Source organism: Pantherophis guttatus, chromosome 10, assembly GCF_059756535.1.
Source record: "Pantherophis guttatus breed Tessera chromosome 10, ASM5975653v1, whole genome shotgun sequence".
Lineage (NCBI taxonomy): Eukaryota > Metazoa > Chordata > Lepidosauria > Squamata > Colubridae > Pantherophis > Pantherophis guttatus.
Window position 1 is genome coordinate 8,125,751 of NC_142072.1, and position 21,672 is coordinate 8,147,422.

The 21,672-nt window shown below is 42.1% G+C and overlaps 1 protein-coding gene across 35 annotated transcripts in view; it reads right to left on the reverse strand.

The window, feature by feature from the left end:
- Positions 1-21,672, reverse strand: part of LOC117669242 (uncharacterized) — a 98,133-nt gene that overhangs the window by 37,625 nt on the left and 38,836 nt on the right. For all 35 annotated transcript variants that reach the window (XM_087876679.1, XM_087876667.1, XM_087876694.1 and 32 more), the window contains 15 exons: positions 20,839-20,874; positions 19,024-19,062; positions 16,407-16,475; positions 15,916-15,954; positions 13,422-13,457; positions 12,430-12,465; positions 10,856-10,894; positions 8,308-8,376; positions 6,592-6,624; positions 5,592-5,657; positions 3,997-4,023; positions 3,481-3,519; positions 2,840-2,875; positions 1,826-1,870; positions 527-562 (listed from right to left, as the gene is read on the reverse strand). In XM_087876679.1, coding sequence (XP_087732805.1) covers positions 527-562; positions 1,826-1,870; positions 2,840-2,875; positions 3,481-3,519; positions 3,997-4,023; positions 5,592-5,657; positions 6,592-6,624; positions 8,308-8,376; positions 10,856-10,894; positions 12,430-12,465; positions 13,422-13,457; positions 15,916-15,954; positions 16,407-16,475; positions 19,024-19,062; positions 20,839-20,874 — 645 coding nt within the window. The remainder of the gene's footprint in view (positions 1-526; positions 563-1,825; positions 1,871-2,839; positions 2,876-3,480; positions 3,520-3,996; positions 4,024-5,591; positions 5,658-6,591; positions 6,625-8,307; positions 8,377-10,855; positions 10,895-12,429; positions 12,466-13,421; positions 13,458-15,915; positions 15,955-16,406; positions 16,476-19,023; positions 19,063-20,838; positions 20,875-21,672) is intronic.

Here is a 21,672-nt window from a genome sequence, read left to right on the forward strand (position 1 = left end):
CTCTTCTCCAGGGAGTCCTTCCTTCTACATTAGGTGGCCAAAGTATTTGAGTTTCGTCTTCAGGATCTGGCCTTCCAAAGAGCAGCCAGGGTTGATCTCCTCTAGGACTGACTGGTTTGATCGCCTTGCAGTCCAAGGGACTCACAGGAATCTTCTCCAGCACCAGAGTTCAAAGGCCTCAATTCTTTGGCGCTCAGTCTTCCTTATGGTCCAACTTTCACAGCCATTCATTGCAACTAGGAAAACCAGAGTCTTGACTATATGCACTTTTGTTGGCAGGGTGATGTCTCTGCTTTTTAGAATGCTGTCTAGATTTGCCATAGCTTTCCTCCCCAGGAGCAAGCGCCTTTTAATTTCTTGGCTGCAGTCCCCATCTGTGGTGATCTTGGAGCCATGCCTCCATGGTTCTCTACAAATTCATCCTTTAAGCATTCCGAACACCTTCAAAATTTCTGTTGGATTTTTTCCTGGAATATGCTTATAGAAACATTAACATTAACATTACATTAAATGCATATTAACTTACTCCTTGGTTATTTGACTGTCTGCCACCTCTTCTTTTCTACAAGAAGGCCAAAAAAAAAAAAGTCAAACTGGATTACAGATTCCCTTCTTAAGTATTCTATCGTGTTTTCAGCATGCGAGTCAGACTTGCTTGGGCCGCTGCAGTTTATAGAATTCAAAATGGGAGTCTTTAAAATTTGCAAAGGGTATTATTACGTTTTAATTTAATTTTTTTTCAGTTTAGATATCGCCCAACTCTAACAATGAAGCTAACAACCTAAAAAAGAGAACAGTAAAAGAATAAAAGATGGGGAAACATGACATGGCCAAAGTCGGTTAAGCCAGAGTTCACCAACCTTTCAGAACTCAGGGACCACAAAATTCATAATTTTAAATTCCGTAGACCACTAATATGATCTGCCTAATGACCGGCCGGGTGGGCGTGACTGGGTGGTCATATGACTGGGTGAGCGTGGCCAAGTCGATGTCACTCACATCAAGGGGCACCTTGCCAGCCTCTACTCGCCCCTTCCCTCCCACCATTCCTCGCCTCCCTGCCTGGGCTCTGTAGGGCCCCAACAGGAAGCAGTTGTTGGAGCTAAGCAGCAACCATGAGAAAGAGTTGGCAAAACAGCTGGCTCAGTTCAAATTGAATCTGACCAAGAAGGAGGCTCAGCAGGAGCACCTCATTGAGGACTATGAGCATAGGCTTTCCAAGCAGAGGGAAGACCTGTGGGAGTGCAAGGCCAGCTACCGGCACCTGGAGGCTCAGCAGGCCAAGATGGTTAGCCAGTTCCAGGCCATGATGCAGTTCCACTGGAACAAAGCCCTGCGGCTCTTCGCCACCAGTGGTGCTTCCCTCCAGCCTTCGCCCAAAGCCCCACACCAGGAGGCTGAAACAGACTCCAAGTCAGAATTTCTGCCCCCCTCCGACCTGCACAAAAAGACCCCGAAGGGGCAGACTCTTTGCAGCAACACAAATATTCATTGCACATATCCGGCCTAGGGGCCGTAGTTTGAGAACCCCTGATTTAGTGCAATATAAAAAATGCAAATAATTTTTCTGCAGACCACCAACATTTTCTCAAAAATCACCAGTGGACCAGTTGCTGACCGCCATAACAACCATTAGAAATATGCAGCATCAAGGAAGTCTATGAATCTAAGGAAAATCAGGCCAAATATTTTGGCACTTCCCATTGTGGTTATGCTTTGGAGATGCTTTTGGTATTTGGGGGGAGAGATAAAAGGGGTGCTTGTTCAGACATAAGAAGAATATGAAAGAAAAAATGGCAGAAACTAATAAAAAAAAGCTACTTGCCATCATTCCTCCTCCTCCTCTACCACCACCACCACCGAGTAAGCTCTAAAGGGAAACAAAAGGTAACTCTGCTAACACCCATGTCTTCTCCAACCATGTCATCACATATTTTCAGTATCTCATATACAAATTCATTCATTCTTCTGCTAACTTACATGTGTTTAACACAGCATGGACTCATAGAGACCAGAAAAAAATTGCATGTGTACTAAATTGTTTTGCAAGGTTTTCTTCTTCCTATTTGCAATACCAATCCGCATGCTCACACCAACAATACAAATGGGTTGGATGGTGATGGGGTGAGATGTATAGCCATAACAACATTCTTTCACTTGGAGTTAAGGACATTCAGCCTGCACCTGGAGAGGCGTGACTGGGAAACAACTCCAGTGTCAGCACGTCAAGATGCATTTATCCTAGTGCTGATATGAGAAGGAGAATGCAGGCGTCTGCAACGGGACGGTTGCCTTTCACCTACTTATTTCCTCTGGAGATAATGTCCCCTAGGAGATGGATGGGAGGGGGGAATTCTTTGAATTGGAGCAGTAGATTAGGGGTGAATGATTGGGAAGATGGCCAATGACTGCAGAGGAGTGGGGGAAGGAAGAGGAGGGGTTTGGGGGCAGCACGTTAGTGCTGGCTGCAACGAGTCAATGTAAAAAGTGCTGTGCTTAATAAAATGAAAGTTTGTTTTATAAAAGATTTTGTTTGCGATGCAATTTATTTGAAGACAGCCTGAAAACCTGACATCCAGTTAGGATGGTGACCTGATTGGACCATGTGATGAACATGTGGGTGCAGGGGAAGGGACTTTGGTTTTCTTTTGGGTGGGGAAAACCCGGGGACTTCAGATTCGGGTTTTCCCAGATGTGCCAATATGACATCTCTAATAAAATGGAACTTTGAGGAAATGCCTGCCTCGGAGTCTTATATGATTGGGGGTGTTACTTGGAATTCTGACAAAGAATTTGAAATAAATAAATGGCACAAACTAATTTTAAAAAAGCTACTTGCCATAATTCCTCCTCCTCCTCCACCACCGAGTAAGCTCTAAAGGGAAACAAAAGGTAACTCTGCTAACACCCATGTCTTCTCCAACCATGTCATCACACATTTTCAGTATCTCATATGTGAATTCATTCATTCTTCTGCTAACTTACATGTGTTTAACACAGCATGGACTCATAGGGACCAGAAAAAAATTGCATGTGTACTAAATTGTTTTGCAAGGTTTTCTTCTTCCTATTTGCAATACCAATCCGCATGCTCACACCAACAATACAAATGGGTTGGATGGTGATGGGGTGAGATGTATAGCCATAACAACATTCTTTCACTTGGGGTTAAGGACATTCAGCCTGCACCTGGAGAGGCGTGACTGGGAAACAACTCCAGTTAGGATGGTGACCTGATTGGACCATGTGATGAACATGTGGGTGCAGGGGAAGGGACTTTGGTTTTCTTTTGTGTGGGGAAAACCCAGAGACTTCAGATTCGGGTTTTCCTAGATGTGCCAATATGACATCTCTAATAAAATGGAACTTTAAGGAAATGCCTGCCTCGGAGTCTTACATGGTTGGGGGTGTTACTTGGAATTCTGACAAAGAATATGAAAGAAATAAATGGCACAAACTAATTTTAAAAAAGCTACTTGCCATAATTCCACCTCCTCCTCCTCCTCCACCGAGTAAGCTCTAAAGGGAAACAAAAGGTAACTCTGCTAACACCCATGTCTTCTCCAACCATGTCATCACACATTTTCAATATCTCACATATGAATTCATTCATTCTTCTGTTAATTTACATGTGTTTAACACAACATGGATTGATAGAGACCAGAAAAAATTGCATGTGTACTAAATTGTTTTAAAAGGTTTTCTTCTTCCTGTTTTCAATACCATTCCACATACTCACACCAACAATACAAATGGATCTCTCTTTTTTTGGTGATTCCCTCATTTAGCACACATTACAGTGATGATGATGATGATAAAGTAACTGCAACCAATCCTCATATGATCCTCAAAGGTTGGTCAAGAAGAGCAAAGTATTCCAAATTCCTATTAGAATTGCTCCTGGAATATCGGGAGATGCATCTGGGAATTGAGTCTCAAGAGAATATCTATGATTACATAAAGGAAATGACAGACATTAAATCCATACTGACTTACTGAAAGCAGGCCACCTCCACTGCCACCCTGCAAGAAGGAGAAAAATAAGGTCATCCTGGATTATAAACTGTTGCCCGGGATTTTTTTTTTTAAGAACCAATCCCCCTTACCAGAGGGAACCCCCCCTTGTAGAGTACTGTGAAGATGTTACCATGGCAACTCCACTGTGCTGTACAGTAGAAGCCATTTTAAGGCACAACAGGCTGTATCTTAACAGAACTTAAATCCAAATTATACACTACCACTGTCAAAAGTACTATGATTTGACACTATAGATATAATTCATTCCTTTTCATTTCAGCAGCCCAGGCGTTCCAGAATTATGCTGGAACACACAAACAAACAAACACACACACACACACACACACACACACACACACACACCAAGGGGTGTTAGGGGTGTCTTATCCCCACAGTATTTTTTTTCCAGAGAGTAAGTCATCTGTGTACCAAGTTTGGTTGAAATTGCTCAAGGCGTTCCAGAGTTATGCTGGAACATACACACACAGAGCCATTTATATAGAGAGAGAAATTATGAAAATGGGCAGATTCCTCTGTCTATTGAGATCTTCTTTACATGGTTTCTTATGCAGCTATATGAAGCAATCCAAACTCTGAAATCCCAGAGAAAAATGCTATGACCTCTTCTAATTTCTAATAAATATTTAGCTCAAATTCAGATTTTTGCTGATCAGGGAAAAAAAAGGAAGCTAGGCTACCCTGAGTCCTAATGCACATCTTCATATAGACCTGCATGTTAGGTCAATAATGAAATTCCCCTGTGGGAAATGAGGAAGAAATTATGAGTTTGCAGATCCGTAGATACTGTACATTCATAGGGCAAACAGCATAATGTGTGAAAATATGGTGCAGGGCTTTGGTATACCAAGTAGCTAGAAAATCTGACTGGGTTTTCTCCTCCCTCCCTGTGACCTTCTACTGAGTGAGGCAAGAATAACTCTTAGCTTCTCTCTCATATTTTTTCTACTTTCAGATCTTAGAGCCTTGGTAGTACAGTGGTTTAATGCACCCTGTTATTAACACAGCTGCCTGCAATTTCTGCAGGTTTGATTCTTACCAGGCTCAAGGTTGACTTAGCCTTCCATCCTTTCTAAGGTAGGTAAAATGAGGACCCAGTTTGTGGGGGCAATAAGCTGACTTTGTATAAATATACAAAAGTATGAAGGCTATTGCTTAACGCATTGTAAGCCGCCTTGAGTCTCCGGAGAAAGGCGGCATATAAATCAAATAATAATAAAAAAAGTATGAAGGCTACTGCTTAACGCATTGTAAGCTGCCCTGAGTCTCCGGAGAAGGGCGGCATATAAATCAAATTAAAAAAAACAAAACTGTTTTTGCAAAAATTGTCTCTGCCTGATTTCTCCAAGGTCATATTCACAGCTCTCTTAAAAGTTCATCCTTTCAACATTCCTTACAATATCCAAATTCCTACTAGAATTGTTCCTGGACTTTCAGGAGATACTTTTGAAGGGTTGAGGGTTGAATCTCAAGGGGATGGCTGTGGTTATGAAGAAATACAAGAAATAACAGAAAACATAATGCAAGTGAGAGACATTCGATGCATGTTGACTTACTCCAAGCATATTCATCATTCCTCCTAATCCTCCTAATCCTCCACCACCACCACCAGATTGGCCATTCTGCAAGAAGAAGAAAGTAAGTCATCCTGGATTATGGATGCAAGATAAGGAACTGAACATCCTGATGATGTAAATACAATGACATGCAAGCTGTGGTATCATTGCATCAATTGTGAAGTTATTTCCTTGATGACACAATTCACCATAATTCAGTAGATATCATCATCCACATTTGATCTTTTGCCATCTTTCCCACATGGACATCTGTGGTGAGAGCCAAATCCCCCCTTTTCTGCTCAGTCCACAGGGGTGAATCTTCACCCCAATATGGCTGCTGCATCTATTGTTAAAGGGTCAGTGATTTGAAAGAAAAATAAAAAACCAAATACATTAGCTTAGGCTCCTGTAATCAGGGGTGGGCTGCTGGGGGTTTGCAACGGTTCGAGAGAACCTCTAGCTAAGATTCTGTGCAGTTCGGAGAACCCCCAAATCCCACTCTTGGCTGGCCCCACCCCGCCCTTCCAGGAGTCCCCATGTGGCCCATTTTGGTTGCAGGTAAGTGCAGGATGTGCACGGAGGCTGTGGGAGGGCGAAAAATGGGTCTACCGGAAGTTCAGGAAGGCTGGAAATGGGCACATTTCTGGCCTCCAGAGGGCCTCCGAAGCCTGGGGAGGCTGGTTTTGCCCTCCCAGAGGCTTGAGGAAAGCCTCTGGTGCCCGGGGATGGCAAAAAAGCCCCCCCCATCCACCGTGGTGCAGGAGGCTGACTAGGCCATGCCCACCATGGCCACGCCCACCCAGGAACCACTTGGGTGGTTTAGCAAGAGAACCCCTTGCTAAAAATTTTGAAGCCCACCCCTGCCTGTAATTATGCTCTCATGATTCTGGAAATACTTTTGGGGTTAGGGGGAAATAAAGATCAACGGGGTGCTTGTTCAGATCAAAAAAGAATATGAAAGAAAGGAATGGCAGAGACTAAACAAAATTCTACTTACCTTATTTCCACCTCCACCACCCATGAACATAGCCTAAAATGGAAACAAAACAGTACTTCCATAATTATTTTTGTGGCAGTGTATGCTATCAGCATTTGGCTGGGTCAGGTCTGAGCTATTGCAATTTCTTCAAATCCATAGCATGCCCTGGATGGCCACAGAGGGTATTAATGTCAGAGAAATAGATACAGCAGGACAGTTATCCAAGGAAATGCTTTTGAATTGCTGGATGGGCAGGGCAGGAGCTAGAGGTAAGTGATGGGAGCTCACCCGATCCCACAATGCTACCAGGGCAGACCATTTCTGGTCAGCAGGTTCAGTGTCATTAAGCCACTGTGCCACTGCCCCAAGCTCTTCATAGCTTTCCAGAAGGTTAAAAAAGCTTATTCTGGGAGGCCTGCTGGATCCCAGGGGAAAGGTGTTCCCTAGGCCTGAGACTACTATGGAAAAGGAATTCTAGGTCCCACCATTTGAAGGCATCATCATCATTCTAGCCATTGGCTATCCACTGCGGGATGAAGGCCTCTTCCGCATGTTTCCAACCAATACGGTCCTGAGCTTTCTTTTGCCAATCGGGCTCACAATACTGGCTGATGTCGTCGATCCATCTTGTTCTAGGTCTCTTTCGTGGATGCTTTTTTATCAAGTGAGATCCCTTCTACGACTGCCTTGGTCCAACTGCCGTCAGTTCTTCTTGCTATGCGACCAGCCCATTTCCATCTCAATTCTTTGACTCTCTTGATGATATCCTAATGCTTTTTGATGATATCATAATACTTAGGATATCATTTGAAGTATGAACTTCAAGTCCCAGAATTCCCCAACCAGCATTCTCAGAGTTGAGTTTTACACATCTAAATACTCACTCCAAAAACTAGTTCATCTCATTTGGAAAACATTGCACTAAATGGCAACCTTCATGGGAAGAGGCCTTATAGCCTACCTACTTTATCCAATCTGGTAGAATGGGCAGAGACCATTAAGAAAACTACAAAGCTTTATGGAATTTCCTGCCTTCTTTCTTCTAAGCCTTCCTTCTAAGCCAGTGATGGTTAGCCTTTTTGGTGCTCAGTGCCCAAAGCGCGTGCAAACGCATGCAGGTGAATGTGCCCCAGCCCCCCAAAATGCAATGCAAGCGTCCCCCATGCACGTGTCCCGCCCCTGCGCATGCAAGTGTCCCCCCTGCGTATGCTCCCCACTTCCCCCCCCATCCCATTTTGGCTTCTAGGTTGGTGCAGGAGGCTTTCCAAGCCCAAAAGAGGGCACGGGGCTCCCTGATTTGGGCCTGGAAAACCTCCTGCACCAACCTGCACCCCCCCCACGCATACGTGCATGCAGTCCCTCGCATTCGCCCCATCCCCCCCATGCATGCATGGCAGAGACCCGAAGACCAACTGGCTGGCAGGAGGTGTATGCGCATCCATGGTGGAGCTGGGCTGACGTGACGGGTGGCATGCCTGCAGAGAGGGCTCTCCGTGCCATCATGGTTCTAAGCCCAAGAAAAGACCCATGAGGCTAGAATCTTTCAAATTCTGAGAATAGTCATAATGATGCACTCCTTTAAATATTATAGTTTTCCTGCTGGAATTGTTCCTCAAATGTCTGTAAAACCCTGGAGGGAGGGAGGAGCCTCAAGAGAACTACAGTGATTACATTTAAGAAGGATGACATAAAAAACCTAGAAAAAAAATAGAGAGTATGTGTATATCTACTTACGACGATATTACTCAATCCTTTGCCACCATTAGATTTCATGAGGATAGGTAATAGCCTTAGTCCAATTGGCTATAAGGAAAAAGAAAAAGAAATTAATTTTCTTTATGGATTCCTTTGTAAGTTGTGCTAATGCATGATATAATGGCTTAGGACCAGGATATTTGACAGACCACTTACAGCCAGCAACGATATCCCATTGCCCGGTTCGCGCCCATAGAGAGGGCCTACTCAGGGTGCCGTCGGCTAGACAGTGGCGGCTGGCGGCCCCCAGGGGTAGAGCCTTCTCAGTCGATGCGCCCACCCTCTGGAATCAACTCCCCTTGGAGCTTCGATTAGCACCTGACCTTCGCACCTTCCGCCGTGAATTAAAAACTTGGCTTTTCAAATCCCTCAACCTGGACTGATGATGGGGTTTTAAGGGTTTTAAGGGTTAATTTTAAATTTTTTAGATTTTAATCTTTATTTTATATTGTGGCTTGTGTTTTATTGTTGTGAGCCGCCCTGAGTCCATTGTGAGATAGGGCGGCATATAAGCCAAATAAAATAAATAAATAAATAAATAAGCATCTGCGTGGGTCTTGCCTGAGCCACTGCAGTCCATTAAAACAAAATAGTGTTCCCTTGAGAATCACAGAGGATATTGATATGAAAGGCCTCATATCTTCAGAGTAGATACATAAAGCCACATCTACCTTTTGAGGCACGTAAAAGTCAAGGAAAGCTGTTAGGAAATTGTTATTGCCCAACTGGTTGGTCAGGAAATATATAAACCAACATTATGTGTTTGTAGCTAAAAATATTGTGTAGCTTTAAAAACTGTGTTGCATCATCATGCATCCTGGTTGGCTGAGTTCTGTAGCCAATGTACTTAAGGAGAGCTGAATTATGGTTTGTGTGGACACTACACCATTTTACCTGCTGATATGCTGTAACTCTATATTTGATCTCTCTGCATGATCATTGTTTGATCATGGTTATTTATTGCTTCTCTAATATTTATTGAATGTTTTTATATTGAACTGTGTTCCTGAATGAAACTAAAGAAGATCTGTTTTATTGTATTTTTCTACAGCTGGTAAGAAGACTTTATATTGGAAAATATCCCTAGACTGATCTTTATCTTACTGTATATGTGTATGACTTGGATTGTTTTTGGACTATGATTTTGCTTTTTCCCTAAAAGTAAAATACTATCAAAACCCAGTTTGTTTGTATGTTAACTGTTATTATCCACAATCATTCTCAGTCACCTTCGTGCGTAAACTCAAAGGGTACTCTGCTCAATAACCCACAACATTGGTTGTGAGACAAGAATATCCTTAACAAAAGCCATGGCAGGGATTCCAGAAAAACCACTACAACGTTGTTGAGTATGTTAACAGAATCTTGAAAGCCTATCGAAAACTTCACCATTCCTTTTCAAGGGCAACAAAATCAAGCTGGCTTTACAAAATATACTGTATTCTGATAGAATTAATTTTTTATGTTTTATATGCCCTAGTTTGAACTATAGCGTTACCAGAGAGAAAACTTCGTACAATAAGGTTGACAACTCTTAATGCCTTTTTTGCAATGATGTTACAGTGAGCTCTGGGGTTTAGATCTTTTGAAATGAGTACTCCTAGGTCCTTGACAGAGTGTGGGTCAACTTTTAGATCATTTCCAGCCAGCATATATTTGATGTTCTTATTTCTAGTGCAAATGTGCAGGACTGAACATTTGTTAGCAGAGATTTGGAGTTGCCAAATGTTTGACCTTCTCTGTTCTTCTTCTTCCAATTGTTGCTTTTCTCTGCACTCTTTCTAGAATCTCCACATCTTTTTTACATTGTGGCGACCAAAACTAAATGCAGTATTCCAAGTGTGGCCTTACCAAGGCATTATAAAGTGGTATTAACACTTCACGTGATCTTGATTCTATCCCTCTGTTTATGCAGCCTAGAACTGTGTTAGCTTTTTTGGCAGCTGCAGCACACTACTGGCTCATATTTAAATGATTGTCCACTTGGAGTCCTAGTTACTGCTATTGAGCAAGGTACCACATATACGGTACCTGTTGTTTTAGCTGAAGACTTCAGCCACCTCTGTTCTCCCCCCACAGCTCCAAACTGTGTCAACCTGAATTCATGTGAGAATAACCCATGATAGAAACAACCCCAGAGCCCAGTCAGATTCAGGCTTGACACCAACAATTTACCATTTTGTGGAGAGAGAAAAACCACAAGCAGGGAAATTTTGGAGAAACCCTCCCCATCCAAAAAGTGTCCCTTGGGGACAGTCCAAAAGACAAGCTTCTCCTTTTGCTGCTCAGTACCCAGGGGTACCTTCACTCCAATTTGGGAGTTGGCGTGGGGTTATAGAAAATATTATAAGCTGCTTTAAAAAGGAAAGTGAACAGGTGAAATGCTGGTGCCCTGCCTGCTCTGTTTCTGCTCTGGGATCTCTGAAGTTGCTTTCTGGGAGATGTGGAATAACAAAAAGGATGTTTTATTGCATGCAAGAAGACTATTACTCAAACAAAGGGTACAATATGAACAATATCCACTTACCATTAATTTGGCTAAATCAGGTGGACCGCTACCCATTTTCTGCAAGGGAAAAAAACGGTATAACTTTTATTTTGAAATGATGTCACACATGATTTCTCTAATATTGCCATCGCTTCCATGTTTGATGTCATGCATGCAAATCGCTTCATTCTACAGATGAGATACACACTTTTCACAGGGACTGGCATGGATGAACTATGTTCTGAAACCGTTACATTCTCTTTTCCAAAAACAGAATGATGGGACAGAATGTGACATAACTCTGGGCCACGCCAAAATCAAATTGGATGGTGAGCAAGTCAGGATGAAATAAAAGTGAATCACGTCTTCATATTTATTACCATATCACAGGGATGGGCAACTGTGGCCCTTTTACAACCTGTGGACTTCAACTCCCAGAATTCCTGAGACAGCCAAGCTGTCTCAGGAATTCTGGGAGTTGAAGTCCACAGGTTGTAAAAGGGCCACAGTTGCCCACCCCTGCCATATCAGATTCTATGGAGAGAACCAGGTGTAAAAATGTGGGCCTTGAGGAACCACAGAGGATACTATGGTAACTACAATGGTGTGTTCATATGTATTGTAGTCTGCTCCTGAAAGGTAGATCATCAGAGACTTATGATGACACTGAAATCATGATGTTCATGTCATGATACCATCACAAAAGAAGTATCTACTTACGTCTCAACAGGGGACACAAATCCCAGTGACTGCAGGATGACGATCTCATGCACACATCATGATTTGCCCCCTTTTCCTACAGGAACACTCATGGATGAAATCTAGTCCCTGCCTTTGCTAGTCATTTCCCTAGGGGAAACATCAGTCCAATTTGGCAATGGGTATCATTGGCTCAATGGCTAAGACCCTGAGCTTTGTAGATAAAAATGTCGGCAGTTCAGCGGTTCGAATCCCTAGTGCCGCATAATGGGATGAGCTCCCGTTCCTTGTCCCAGCTTCTGCCAACCTAGCAGTTCGAAAGCATGTAAAAAAAGCAAGTAGAAAAATAGGGACCACCTTTGGTGGGAAGGTTCTGTGACCTTTGGCATTGAGTTATGCCGGCCACATGACCACAGAGACATCTTTGGACAGCGCTGACTCTTCAGCTTTGAAACAGAGATGAGCACCACCTCCTAATATCTCTCTAATAGCAGTTTGAAAGCATGTAAAAAAAATGCAAGTAGAAAAATAGGGACCACCTTTGGTGGGAAGTTAACAGCGTTTCGTGTGCCTTTGGCATTTAGTCATGCCAGCCACATGATCACAGAGACGTCTTCGGACAGCGCTGGCTCTTCGGCTTTGAAACGGAGATGAGCACCGCCCCCTAGAGTCAGGTTGACTAGCACATATGTATGAGGGGATCCTTTTTACCTTTATTTTTTAAAAATAGATTAACTGTTTCAGAAAGGAAAGGTGAAACAGATGAAATATTTTGGCCTTGCCTGTTCTGTTTATGCTCTGGGGACTCTGGAGATGCTTTCTGGGAGGCGTAGAATGACAAAAGGGATGCTTCATTGAACGCAAGAAGAATATCACTCGACACAAAGTCAGAAAATGAAGAAAGAGCTACTTACCATTAATTCGTTAAGTTCATGTGGTTTCAAACAATTCTGTAATGGAAAGAAATACATCAAATTTTATTCTGACATGAAAACATCCAGGATCTCTCTATCCATGCAACCACTACCATCGTAACATATCATATGCATGAATTGCTGTTTCCCTCACACACATACATTTAGAAAACAGACATTGGTATATACTGTATGTAATACTCAATACTGCTGTAGTTGTTAAAAAATACATGCTCTATTCCAACAGCTTCACGTAAGGCCTCTCTCTTCTACCTCATTGGCCTCCTCCTCCCCCAACTAAATTCAAATGTGAAATAGACATATATTAAATATGCAGATTTGTGTCTCCACCTATATGTGCTCTACTTGATTTTCAGTGTAACCATGTCAAGAAAAAGGACTATTGAAATCTCATAAGAGCATTTCATTTCCTCTTCCAACTGCTACAAGAATATCAGCTCAGATTCAGAGCATTTGCTGATCAGAAAAAAGATCCCAACAAGATTTAGGCCATCCTGAATGCTAAAGCCCCTATTTTAACATTCAACCAACTCCTACCCATCAAAATTTGGACTGTTGGACTCATTATTTCTAAAGAATGAGATGACCACTATAGCTTTCATTTTAAAATAACTATCCTTCTAAGTATATAAAATGGGTATATCTCAGTGGTGACATGTAAAATTTATTACTATCAGTTCTGTGGGCATGGCTTGGTGGTGGTGGGTAATGTGACTGGGTGGGCCAACTTTTTTTTTTACTTTTTTAAAGCATTGGGCTGGTGGGCGGAGCTTCTCTCTGCCACAATCGCTACCGGATCGCCTGATCCGGTCCAAACCGGGAGCATTTCAACCCCTGGTATATCTCACTGCTTTGTATAGAAATACTAAATTTTGGTGAGGGTGGGATAGAATAAAAAAAAAGTTGCTTCATCGCATGCAAGAAAGATATTTCACATAGAAAAGAGAGAAGATGATCAAAGAGTTACTTACTATCATTTGTATCATATCTTTCTCATCCATTTGATTCTACAATGGAAACAAAAGGCATCAGCTCTATTCTCACATGACACCATATATGAATTTTTCAACTGTACTATCTCTGCCATTTTATGTGTCATAAATATGAATCTTTTCATTCCTCAGGTAAAAAACATATATTACTTATTACAGCAGGAAGTGATTTGGAACCAAAAAGACATATATGTGAATTAATAGAATTCTGAGGTCCCCTTGTCCTTTTCTTTCTCTTTTCAATATTCTTCCACATTCACACAATCGCAAGATGCACAGAGAAACCTAAATCAAAATGCTTGTATAGAATGCATGCATGAACACAAAAGAAGGTTTCAGAGAGGTCTTTTACTATACATACGTTTTTGGGTTAAAGCGCTTCTGGGACTATGCACGGAAGGCCTTCATTTCATATGCAAATCTAGATTCATGCTTTTTACCTAACCATGTCAATAAAAATCCTAGCAGATGTATTGACACAACATACCAAACTTGGATGTTTGTACTGTGGCCCGCCAGTGGTCAGCGGAGCTGGCAGCCGATTCGGACAGTGAGAAGGTTGGGGAGGAACATGGGCCAGTCCTGGAGTCTGGGGAAGGCTCTGATGAGGACTCTGCATCGGAGGCAGAGAGGGGGCCAGGGCAGGATGCCAGTTATCAGCTGCCTTCAGAGTCAGACATCTGTGAGGCAGATGAACAGATGGAGCCTGTTCCCAGTGTGCACATGTGCAGAGTTGCCAGACGAAGGAAACAGCTAAAGGTCAAGGGTTGACTTGAGAGTAAGGCCACAGGTGAATGATGAATGGTCCCTCCCAGAGGGAATAAAAGAGGAGTGGAGGGGAGTGGAGTTTGCAGGAGACAATTTAGTTCATCTAATTGGTTTGTGACTCTCAGAAACTCCTTGCCAAGTTTTGGAGATATCAGTCTGGCATCTCTCCAAGCCAGATAAGGACTGTGACTGTAAATTCTCCCTTGAAAGACTTTGCTGAGTGGGAATGAGAGAAATTCACAGTAACTTAATAAAAAGGGATTTTTGTCGGGATAAGGAGTCTGCTTCATGGTTTGGGAACTGCCTAGGTCAGAACAGTTTGTAACCTGAGATGTCTTTGGACAGCGCTGGCTCTTCGGCTTTGAAACGGAGATGAGCACCGCCCCCTAGAGTCGGGAGCGACTAGCACATATGTGCGAGGGGAACCTTTACCTTTACCTTATTCTCTAAAAATTATTGGAAAATAGCTAAGCGAAGTATTAATATGAATAAGGATCTTTAGTTCTCTAGGAGTTTTTTCCTTATTATTCTTGCAGCAACACAAAATTTTGCTACTGCATGAGTGGTGGCTAGATTTGAATCCTGAAGGAGATGGTTCATGTAGAAGTTATCTGATCTCCCTAGAAATCTCTCTAATAGAGGGAGAATGTACGTTGATCTGATGTCCCTGTAGAACTTGCAGTGCAATAGGACATGTGAGATATCTTCAACTTCCCCACTGCCACATTCGCTCAGTTATTGGGGTTTGTGGGTAACAAGTCATTGGATTTATAGAGATTCTGTTATGGTTATGGTTTTTCTTTGGAGACATTTCGCTTCTCATCCAAGAAATTTCTTGGGTGAGAAGTGAAATGTCTTCAAGAAAAAATAAAATCCAGTTGCCTTTTGGGGGAAAAAAGCATCTTTGAGACAACCATGATCTGGATAACTGATAATCTGCATAGACAATCCACCTGTTTACATGAATGGAAACAGCATCAGTCTTTCTTATGCATATCTTGATATTTATTTCCTGCTACTGAATTGTACCAGTAAATTGTAGAAAATTCAGGCTTTTATCAAAAATAGGAACAAATGGTTGCAAATGGTGTGATATGAGAAAATGGGAGCATTCAAACAGGCATTCACAAACAGGCATTCACAACTCATAACGATGCAAATGTGATAACACAATATCACCACACAAAGGCCACAGCTATTTGCTGACACAACTGTGGCATGGCATCATCTTGCACACATGATCACTTGTCCCTCTTCCACAGAGGGACATCCATGTCAGAGATTTTTTTAAAAAAATCTTTTTATTTAGTATTTAGCCCAGGGGGAAACTTTAGCTGTTCGGTTTTTGTTACTGTTCTGAAGGGGTCAATTAGTTGCTTTAAGCTGCTTAAAAGCAAATGTAAAATCAAGTCAATTGCTTTCGTCCTGTTTTCTGGGTTTGTGTTTTCCAGACTCTGGAGATGCTTTAAGTCAGGCTTCTCCAAACTAGGCAATTTTAAAACTTGTGGACTTCAACTCCCAGAATTCCTCAGCCAGTTATGCTAACTGGGGAATTCTGGGAGTTGAAGTCCACAAGCCCACAAGTTGACAAGTTTGGAGAACCCTGCTTTAAGTGTTGGATGAAGAAAAACATAAGAGGTGCTTGTTCAAATGCACGAAGAATATTAAAGAAAGAAATGGAAGAAAATAAATCAAAGATACTTACAACCATAGTGGCCATAGGACCTTCTGGGACAAATGCTTTCTACAAAGGAAACAAAGGAGCTCAGTTCTATTCTGGCAAAATAAATATCACTAAATATAACTATATCATCACAGATGATCCTTTGTAGATCCTTTGAAGGGAGAGAGGCTCAAGAGACCTACTGTGGTTACATTTAAGAAAGATACCGTGGTTCCCCAAAAATAAGACCCTGTCTTATATTTTTTTGAACCCCGAAATAAGCGCTTGGCCTTATTTTTGAGGAGGTCTTATTATTTTGGGGCGTGTGGAGGAAACCAGAGGAAATGGCGGGGACCGACTGCTCATGCATTTAAATATTTTTGGGGAGGGCTTATTTTCAGGGGGACTTATTTTAGTGCAGGCACTCAAAAGCCCGATTGGGCTTATTATCAGGGGATGTTTTATTTTAGGGGAAACAGGGTAACATAGAAGACAAAGAGCACATGAGAGAACTTAAGTGTGTATGTACTTACTATCAATGCACACAATGCTTTGCCACCTTTAAATGTCTTCATACAGTTTATCACAGGAGGTATCACATCCTATAAGGAAACAGAAAAGGCAGTATTCTCTTTTATTGATTCCTTCATTCCTTCATGACATAAGCATCTGTGTGGACCTTGTCCAGACCAGTGAAATCCATTAACATAAACTGATGAGCCCTTGAGGGCCAGAGAGATGTGAATGGCCTCACATCACCAAAGATGGATTTAGTAGCAGAAGCTTGACATCCCATCCAAAACGTTCATTACACCCTTTAAAGGACAAGGACAACAAAGTCAAGGTTGGTATAGACACTCCTTTGCCAAACATTTCCCCCAGGGAACTTACAAAATGTCTTGATCACGCATACCGTGTTTCCCCAAAAATAAGACCCTGTCTTATATTTTTTTGAACCCTGAAATAAGCACTTGGCCTTATTGCCATGAGCTCAAAAGCCCGATTGGGCTTAATATCAGGGGATGTCTTATTTTGGGGAAAACAGGGTACAATAAATTGAAATGAGTTAGGGTTTGGAGACAAAATTATATGGTTATAACAGCTATAACTTATTAGTCCACCTAAAGAGTGTTTGTGATGACCCGAGGCATGGCACAGAGATAACACAAACAGCTGCCAGTACAGCTCCTTTATTGCTCCAAATTTCCCCAAACATTCCCACGTTTCTGGAAAGTCCCAGAGCAGAGTGATAACAAACCCCCACACAAACCTCAAGCAGCCTCTGGCTGCAATTAGTCCAGCCAAGCTCTATCTGCACAGCAATAAATCCAATAGGGCAAATCAAGGAGTTCAGGAAGCAAAAAATCCAGGTAATTAGTACAGAACACCAGAAGGAATGCAAGGACTCTTGAAAAGTTCAAACGTCGGCATGCAACACTTCAGGAACTCAGTGTTTGTTCCCAACAAATGCCCCACACCACAGCATCTCCTTAAGTCTCATTCCCCAGGTGTGCCTTGTGAAGATAGGCAGGGCACTCTTCTCCCGAGTAGCTGCTCAGTCTGCACTGTTCATGCCTTCTCTCCACTCTCCGAGCTCTTGGGTCAGGAGGGGGTGGTCCTTGCTCCTCGCCTGATCTCTGTCTCCCAGGTTCATCCTGCCTCTGTTCCTCCCTGCCTACAATCTGTCCTAATCCTGAAAGTCCCTGGATTTCCCCATTTTCTTCCGAAGACAACGAAGCTGCCCCCTCAATCTCTGTTGGCTCATGTTCCACTTCGTCTTCCCCCCGCAGATTCAGGCTCTGACAGGGGTATGACAATGTTCCTTAACCTTGGCAACTTTAAGATGTGTGTGGATTTCAACTTCCATAATTCCCCAGCCATATGCTAGCTGGTAAATTTTGGAAGCTGAAACCTAGAGGATCTATTGTAATAGTGTAAGCTATGCAAACCAAAAAGTGAATAAGAACTCTCTTTGCTCGATATGCATAAGACTTCCCTGTCATGATAAGCTATTTTCACATAGCCCACCTTTCCATGTTCTGCTCCTCCACCAACTTTTCCTCCCGTTCTCTTGCTCTACTAATTTGTTACAAGAATGAAAACGTAGCAAGAAGCATAAAGTGGACAATGACAAAAAAAATTGATCCTAAAGAAGACTAGACAGGAAAAGGTGATACGATTTCAACTTGGAAATCTGTGCAAGCAATCATAACAATAATATTACCAACACCAGCTAAAGAACTGGCAGCTGTGACTTCATATTGTTTTGTATGATGATAATGATATGATGATTTATTATATTTATGTGCTGCCTGACTCCCAGGTCAGTTGGTATGAATCTGTTAGGTGTCTCAGGACTTAGCATGCCTAACCTAACTTAGGGGATGTGGTTATTCTGATCATGGGTTGCAAGACAATTTCTACTAGGTTAAAGATCCAAAATAGACCCAGTGGAGTTCTGGGTTGCTTTGAAATTTCTGGTTGCAGAAATTTCAAAACCCTATTAGAACATGATCGGTGCAAGGCCACAATGAAGAACAAATATATACTTGCCCTATCGCAGTATAGTATGACAAAAAGAAATGCTGTCCTGAGCTACATCAAGAGAGTTAATAGTGATTTCGGACATTCCCTGCTGGTGTCCCATAAGGAAAGTCAATGGGAAAGCTGGCAGGAAATCAAAAGTTGAAATCATATGAGGTTATTTCTTTTTTTTTTTTTCATGTGTCCATGTCTATCTCTATACTGTTACTTGCTTCCTTGTATTTGTTGACAAATAAATAAATAAATAAAAAACAAGGATTGCTGCTGCTAAGTGATATGATCATGTACCTCATGCTTTATGACTCTGTTGCTAAGCAGAGCTAGCAACAGTCCAAGCTAGTCCAAACTGCTGTCATGATGTAATTCTATTAGCCCCACCTCACTTTAGGGCACCTTGCACTACAAGAGTGCAGGCAGTGGGTATATTTTTAATGGGTAAAGCAGTGCCTCAAGCTGCTTTATTAGCACTAGCCCTTCGTTCTCAGTGCTCGGGCGCATTGGGGATGGTTGCTGAGGGTGGGAGTGGGATCACTAAAGGGGTACCTGATCTCATTCAGGAAGAATATTTCACAAGGAAAGACACAGGATGAGCAAAGAGGTACTCACGCTTAAATCCGCCAATGTACACTTCTTGTCCATGCACTCCTGCAGAGGAAGCAAAGCTATTATTTCTATTCTGACATGACAGAACAGAACAGAACAGAATAACAGAGTTGGCAGGGACCTTGGAGGTCTTCTAGTCCAACCCCCTGCTTAGGCAGGAAATCCTACACCAATACAGACAAATGGTTATCCAACATCTTCTTAAAAACTTCCAGTGTTGGAGCATTCACAACCTCTGGAGGCAAGTTGTTCCACTGATTAATTGTTCTCACTGTCAGGAAATTTCTCCTTAGTTCTAAGTTGCTTCTCTCCTGTTCACCCATTGCTTCTTGTTCTATCCTCAGGTGCTTTTGAGAATAGCTTGACTCCCTCTTCTTTGTGGCAGTCCCTGAGATATCGGAACACTGCTATCATGTCTCCCCTGGTCCTTCTCTTCATTAAGCTAGACATACCCAGTTCGTGCAACCATTCTTCATATGTTTTAGCTTCCAGTCCCCTAATTATCTTTGTTGCTCTTCTATGCACTCTTTCTAGAGTCTCCACATCTTTTTTACATTGTGGCGACCAAAACTGGACACACATCATGTTCTGCAGCTATACAAACCTTTGAAAAAAAAAAAAAAACTAGCCACACCATTACTATCATCTCTGCTGTCATATGTGCGGATTGCTCCATTCTGTCGATGAGATATATGCATTTCTTATCAGAACAGGGACCGGGAGGGCCAAAAAGGCACAGATGGGTGATTCGTGTTCCGAAACACTTTACTACATTCTCTTTTCAATAGTTTTCCACTTTCATACAGTGGAATTCTGCACAGAGAATCCAATGGAATAATGCTAGTATTAAATTTCTGTCTCAAAATATAAGATGCTTTCTGACCAAAAAAATGGTCCATGGAGTGGATATTTAATAGAAAGAGCAGCTGGAGTTTAAGCTGATTGGGAACCTGGCATTAAATCACTACATTCTATATTTGTAGTCCTGGTCTTATGACTGGTGACTTAGTGACAGTTCAGAGTTATAAAGGACCTCCCTGAAAGATATGGGTGGGCTTCAAAAATTTTAGCAAGGGGTTCTCTGCCTGTTTGCTGGCTGGATGTGGCCATGGTGGGCATGCCCTAGTTGGCCTCCTGCACCACGATGGGTGGAGGGGTGTTTTTGCCCTCCCCAGGCTCGAGCCTCCGGGAGGGTGAAAATGGCCTCTCCAGGCTCTGGAGACTCTCTTTCCGGCCTTCCTGAACTTCCGTTAGGCCCGTTTTTCACCCTCCCCAAGCCTCCGCACATACCCTGCACTTACCTGCATCCAAAATGGGCCACGTGGGGACTCCTGGGAGGGGTGGGTGAAGCCAGCCAGGAGTGGGATTTGGGGGTTCTCCAAACTGCACAGAATCTTAGCTAGAGGTTCTCCCGAACCCCTGAGAACCCTCAGCGTCCCACCCCTGCCCTGAGAGTATGTTTTGAATCATTTGAACAATTCCCGTTTCTAACTTCCACAGCAGTGCCTGGTAAAACAGATTCTGGGAAAGGCGATGAAATACATCACCTTACCAACAAAACTGCATTTGGACCACACAGATGAGTTCCACCAATAAGGGACAAAAATTACAGGAATGTAAAAAAATTGTCCAGCACACTCTTTCCCAATGCGAAACGATTCTTTGGAGACAGTTCTGAAAAGGCCTTATCCACATATACAATCAAATAAAATGAATTTTAGTTTGGGGTCCATGTTGTTATAACACATGGATGTTTCATTGCAGGCAAGAACTTTATTACTCAAAGTAAAGATACAATATGAAGGAAGAGCTACTTACCATCAGTTTAGACAAAGTGTCTTCATCGATATTATTCTATAAAGAAAACAAGAATGTCAAATTCTATTCTAATAGAAGGCATCCAGAATCTTTCCATCTGTGTCATTACGATCATCTTAGATATCATATACATGAATCGTTCCTTTAGGAAACTTTCGGAAAAAACAGGCATTTTCTTATTACAACAGAAAGTCTTAGTCTAAAACACAAAGTTGAATTAACAGTATTCTGATATTTCTTTTTTGTTTTCTTTATCTTTTCAATGTTCTTCCACATTCATGGAAGTATAATATTTATTGAGAATCCCAAGGAATAATGGTTGTACTCTATTCATCCGCATATAAAATGATTGCTTAGGAAACAGGAGCTTTAATAGACATGGCATTGGGGATAACATCTTTTGAGAATATTGCCCTACCTGTCTATATTTTAAAATCTAGATTTACTGTAGTTAATAACACCTATAGAAATAAGACATTGTTATGATGGAATATTGTCATTTTTTTATTCTGCTACACTTAGTCCCTCTCTCTTCTATCTCCTCTGCTTTTCTTCCTCCAGGTAATTTCAAATATGAAATATATTCATGATGAAATATGCAGATTTGTGTTTCCACCTATACACACTCTACTTTTTATTTATTTATTTATTTATATGCCGCCCTTCTCCGGAGACTCAGGGTGGCTTACAATGCGCTAAGCAATAGCCTTCATTCTTTTGTATATTTATACAAAGTCAGCTTATTGCCCCCACAAACTGGGTCCTCAATTTACCTACCTTAGAAAGGATGGAAGGCTGAGTCAACCTTGAGCCTTGGCGAGATTCAAACCTGCA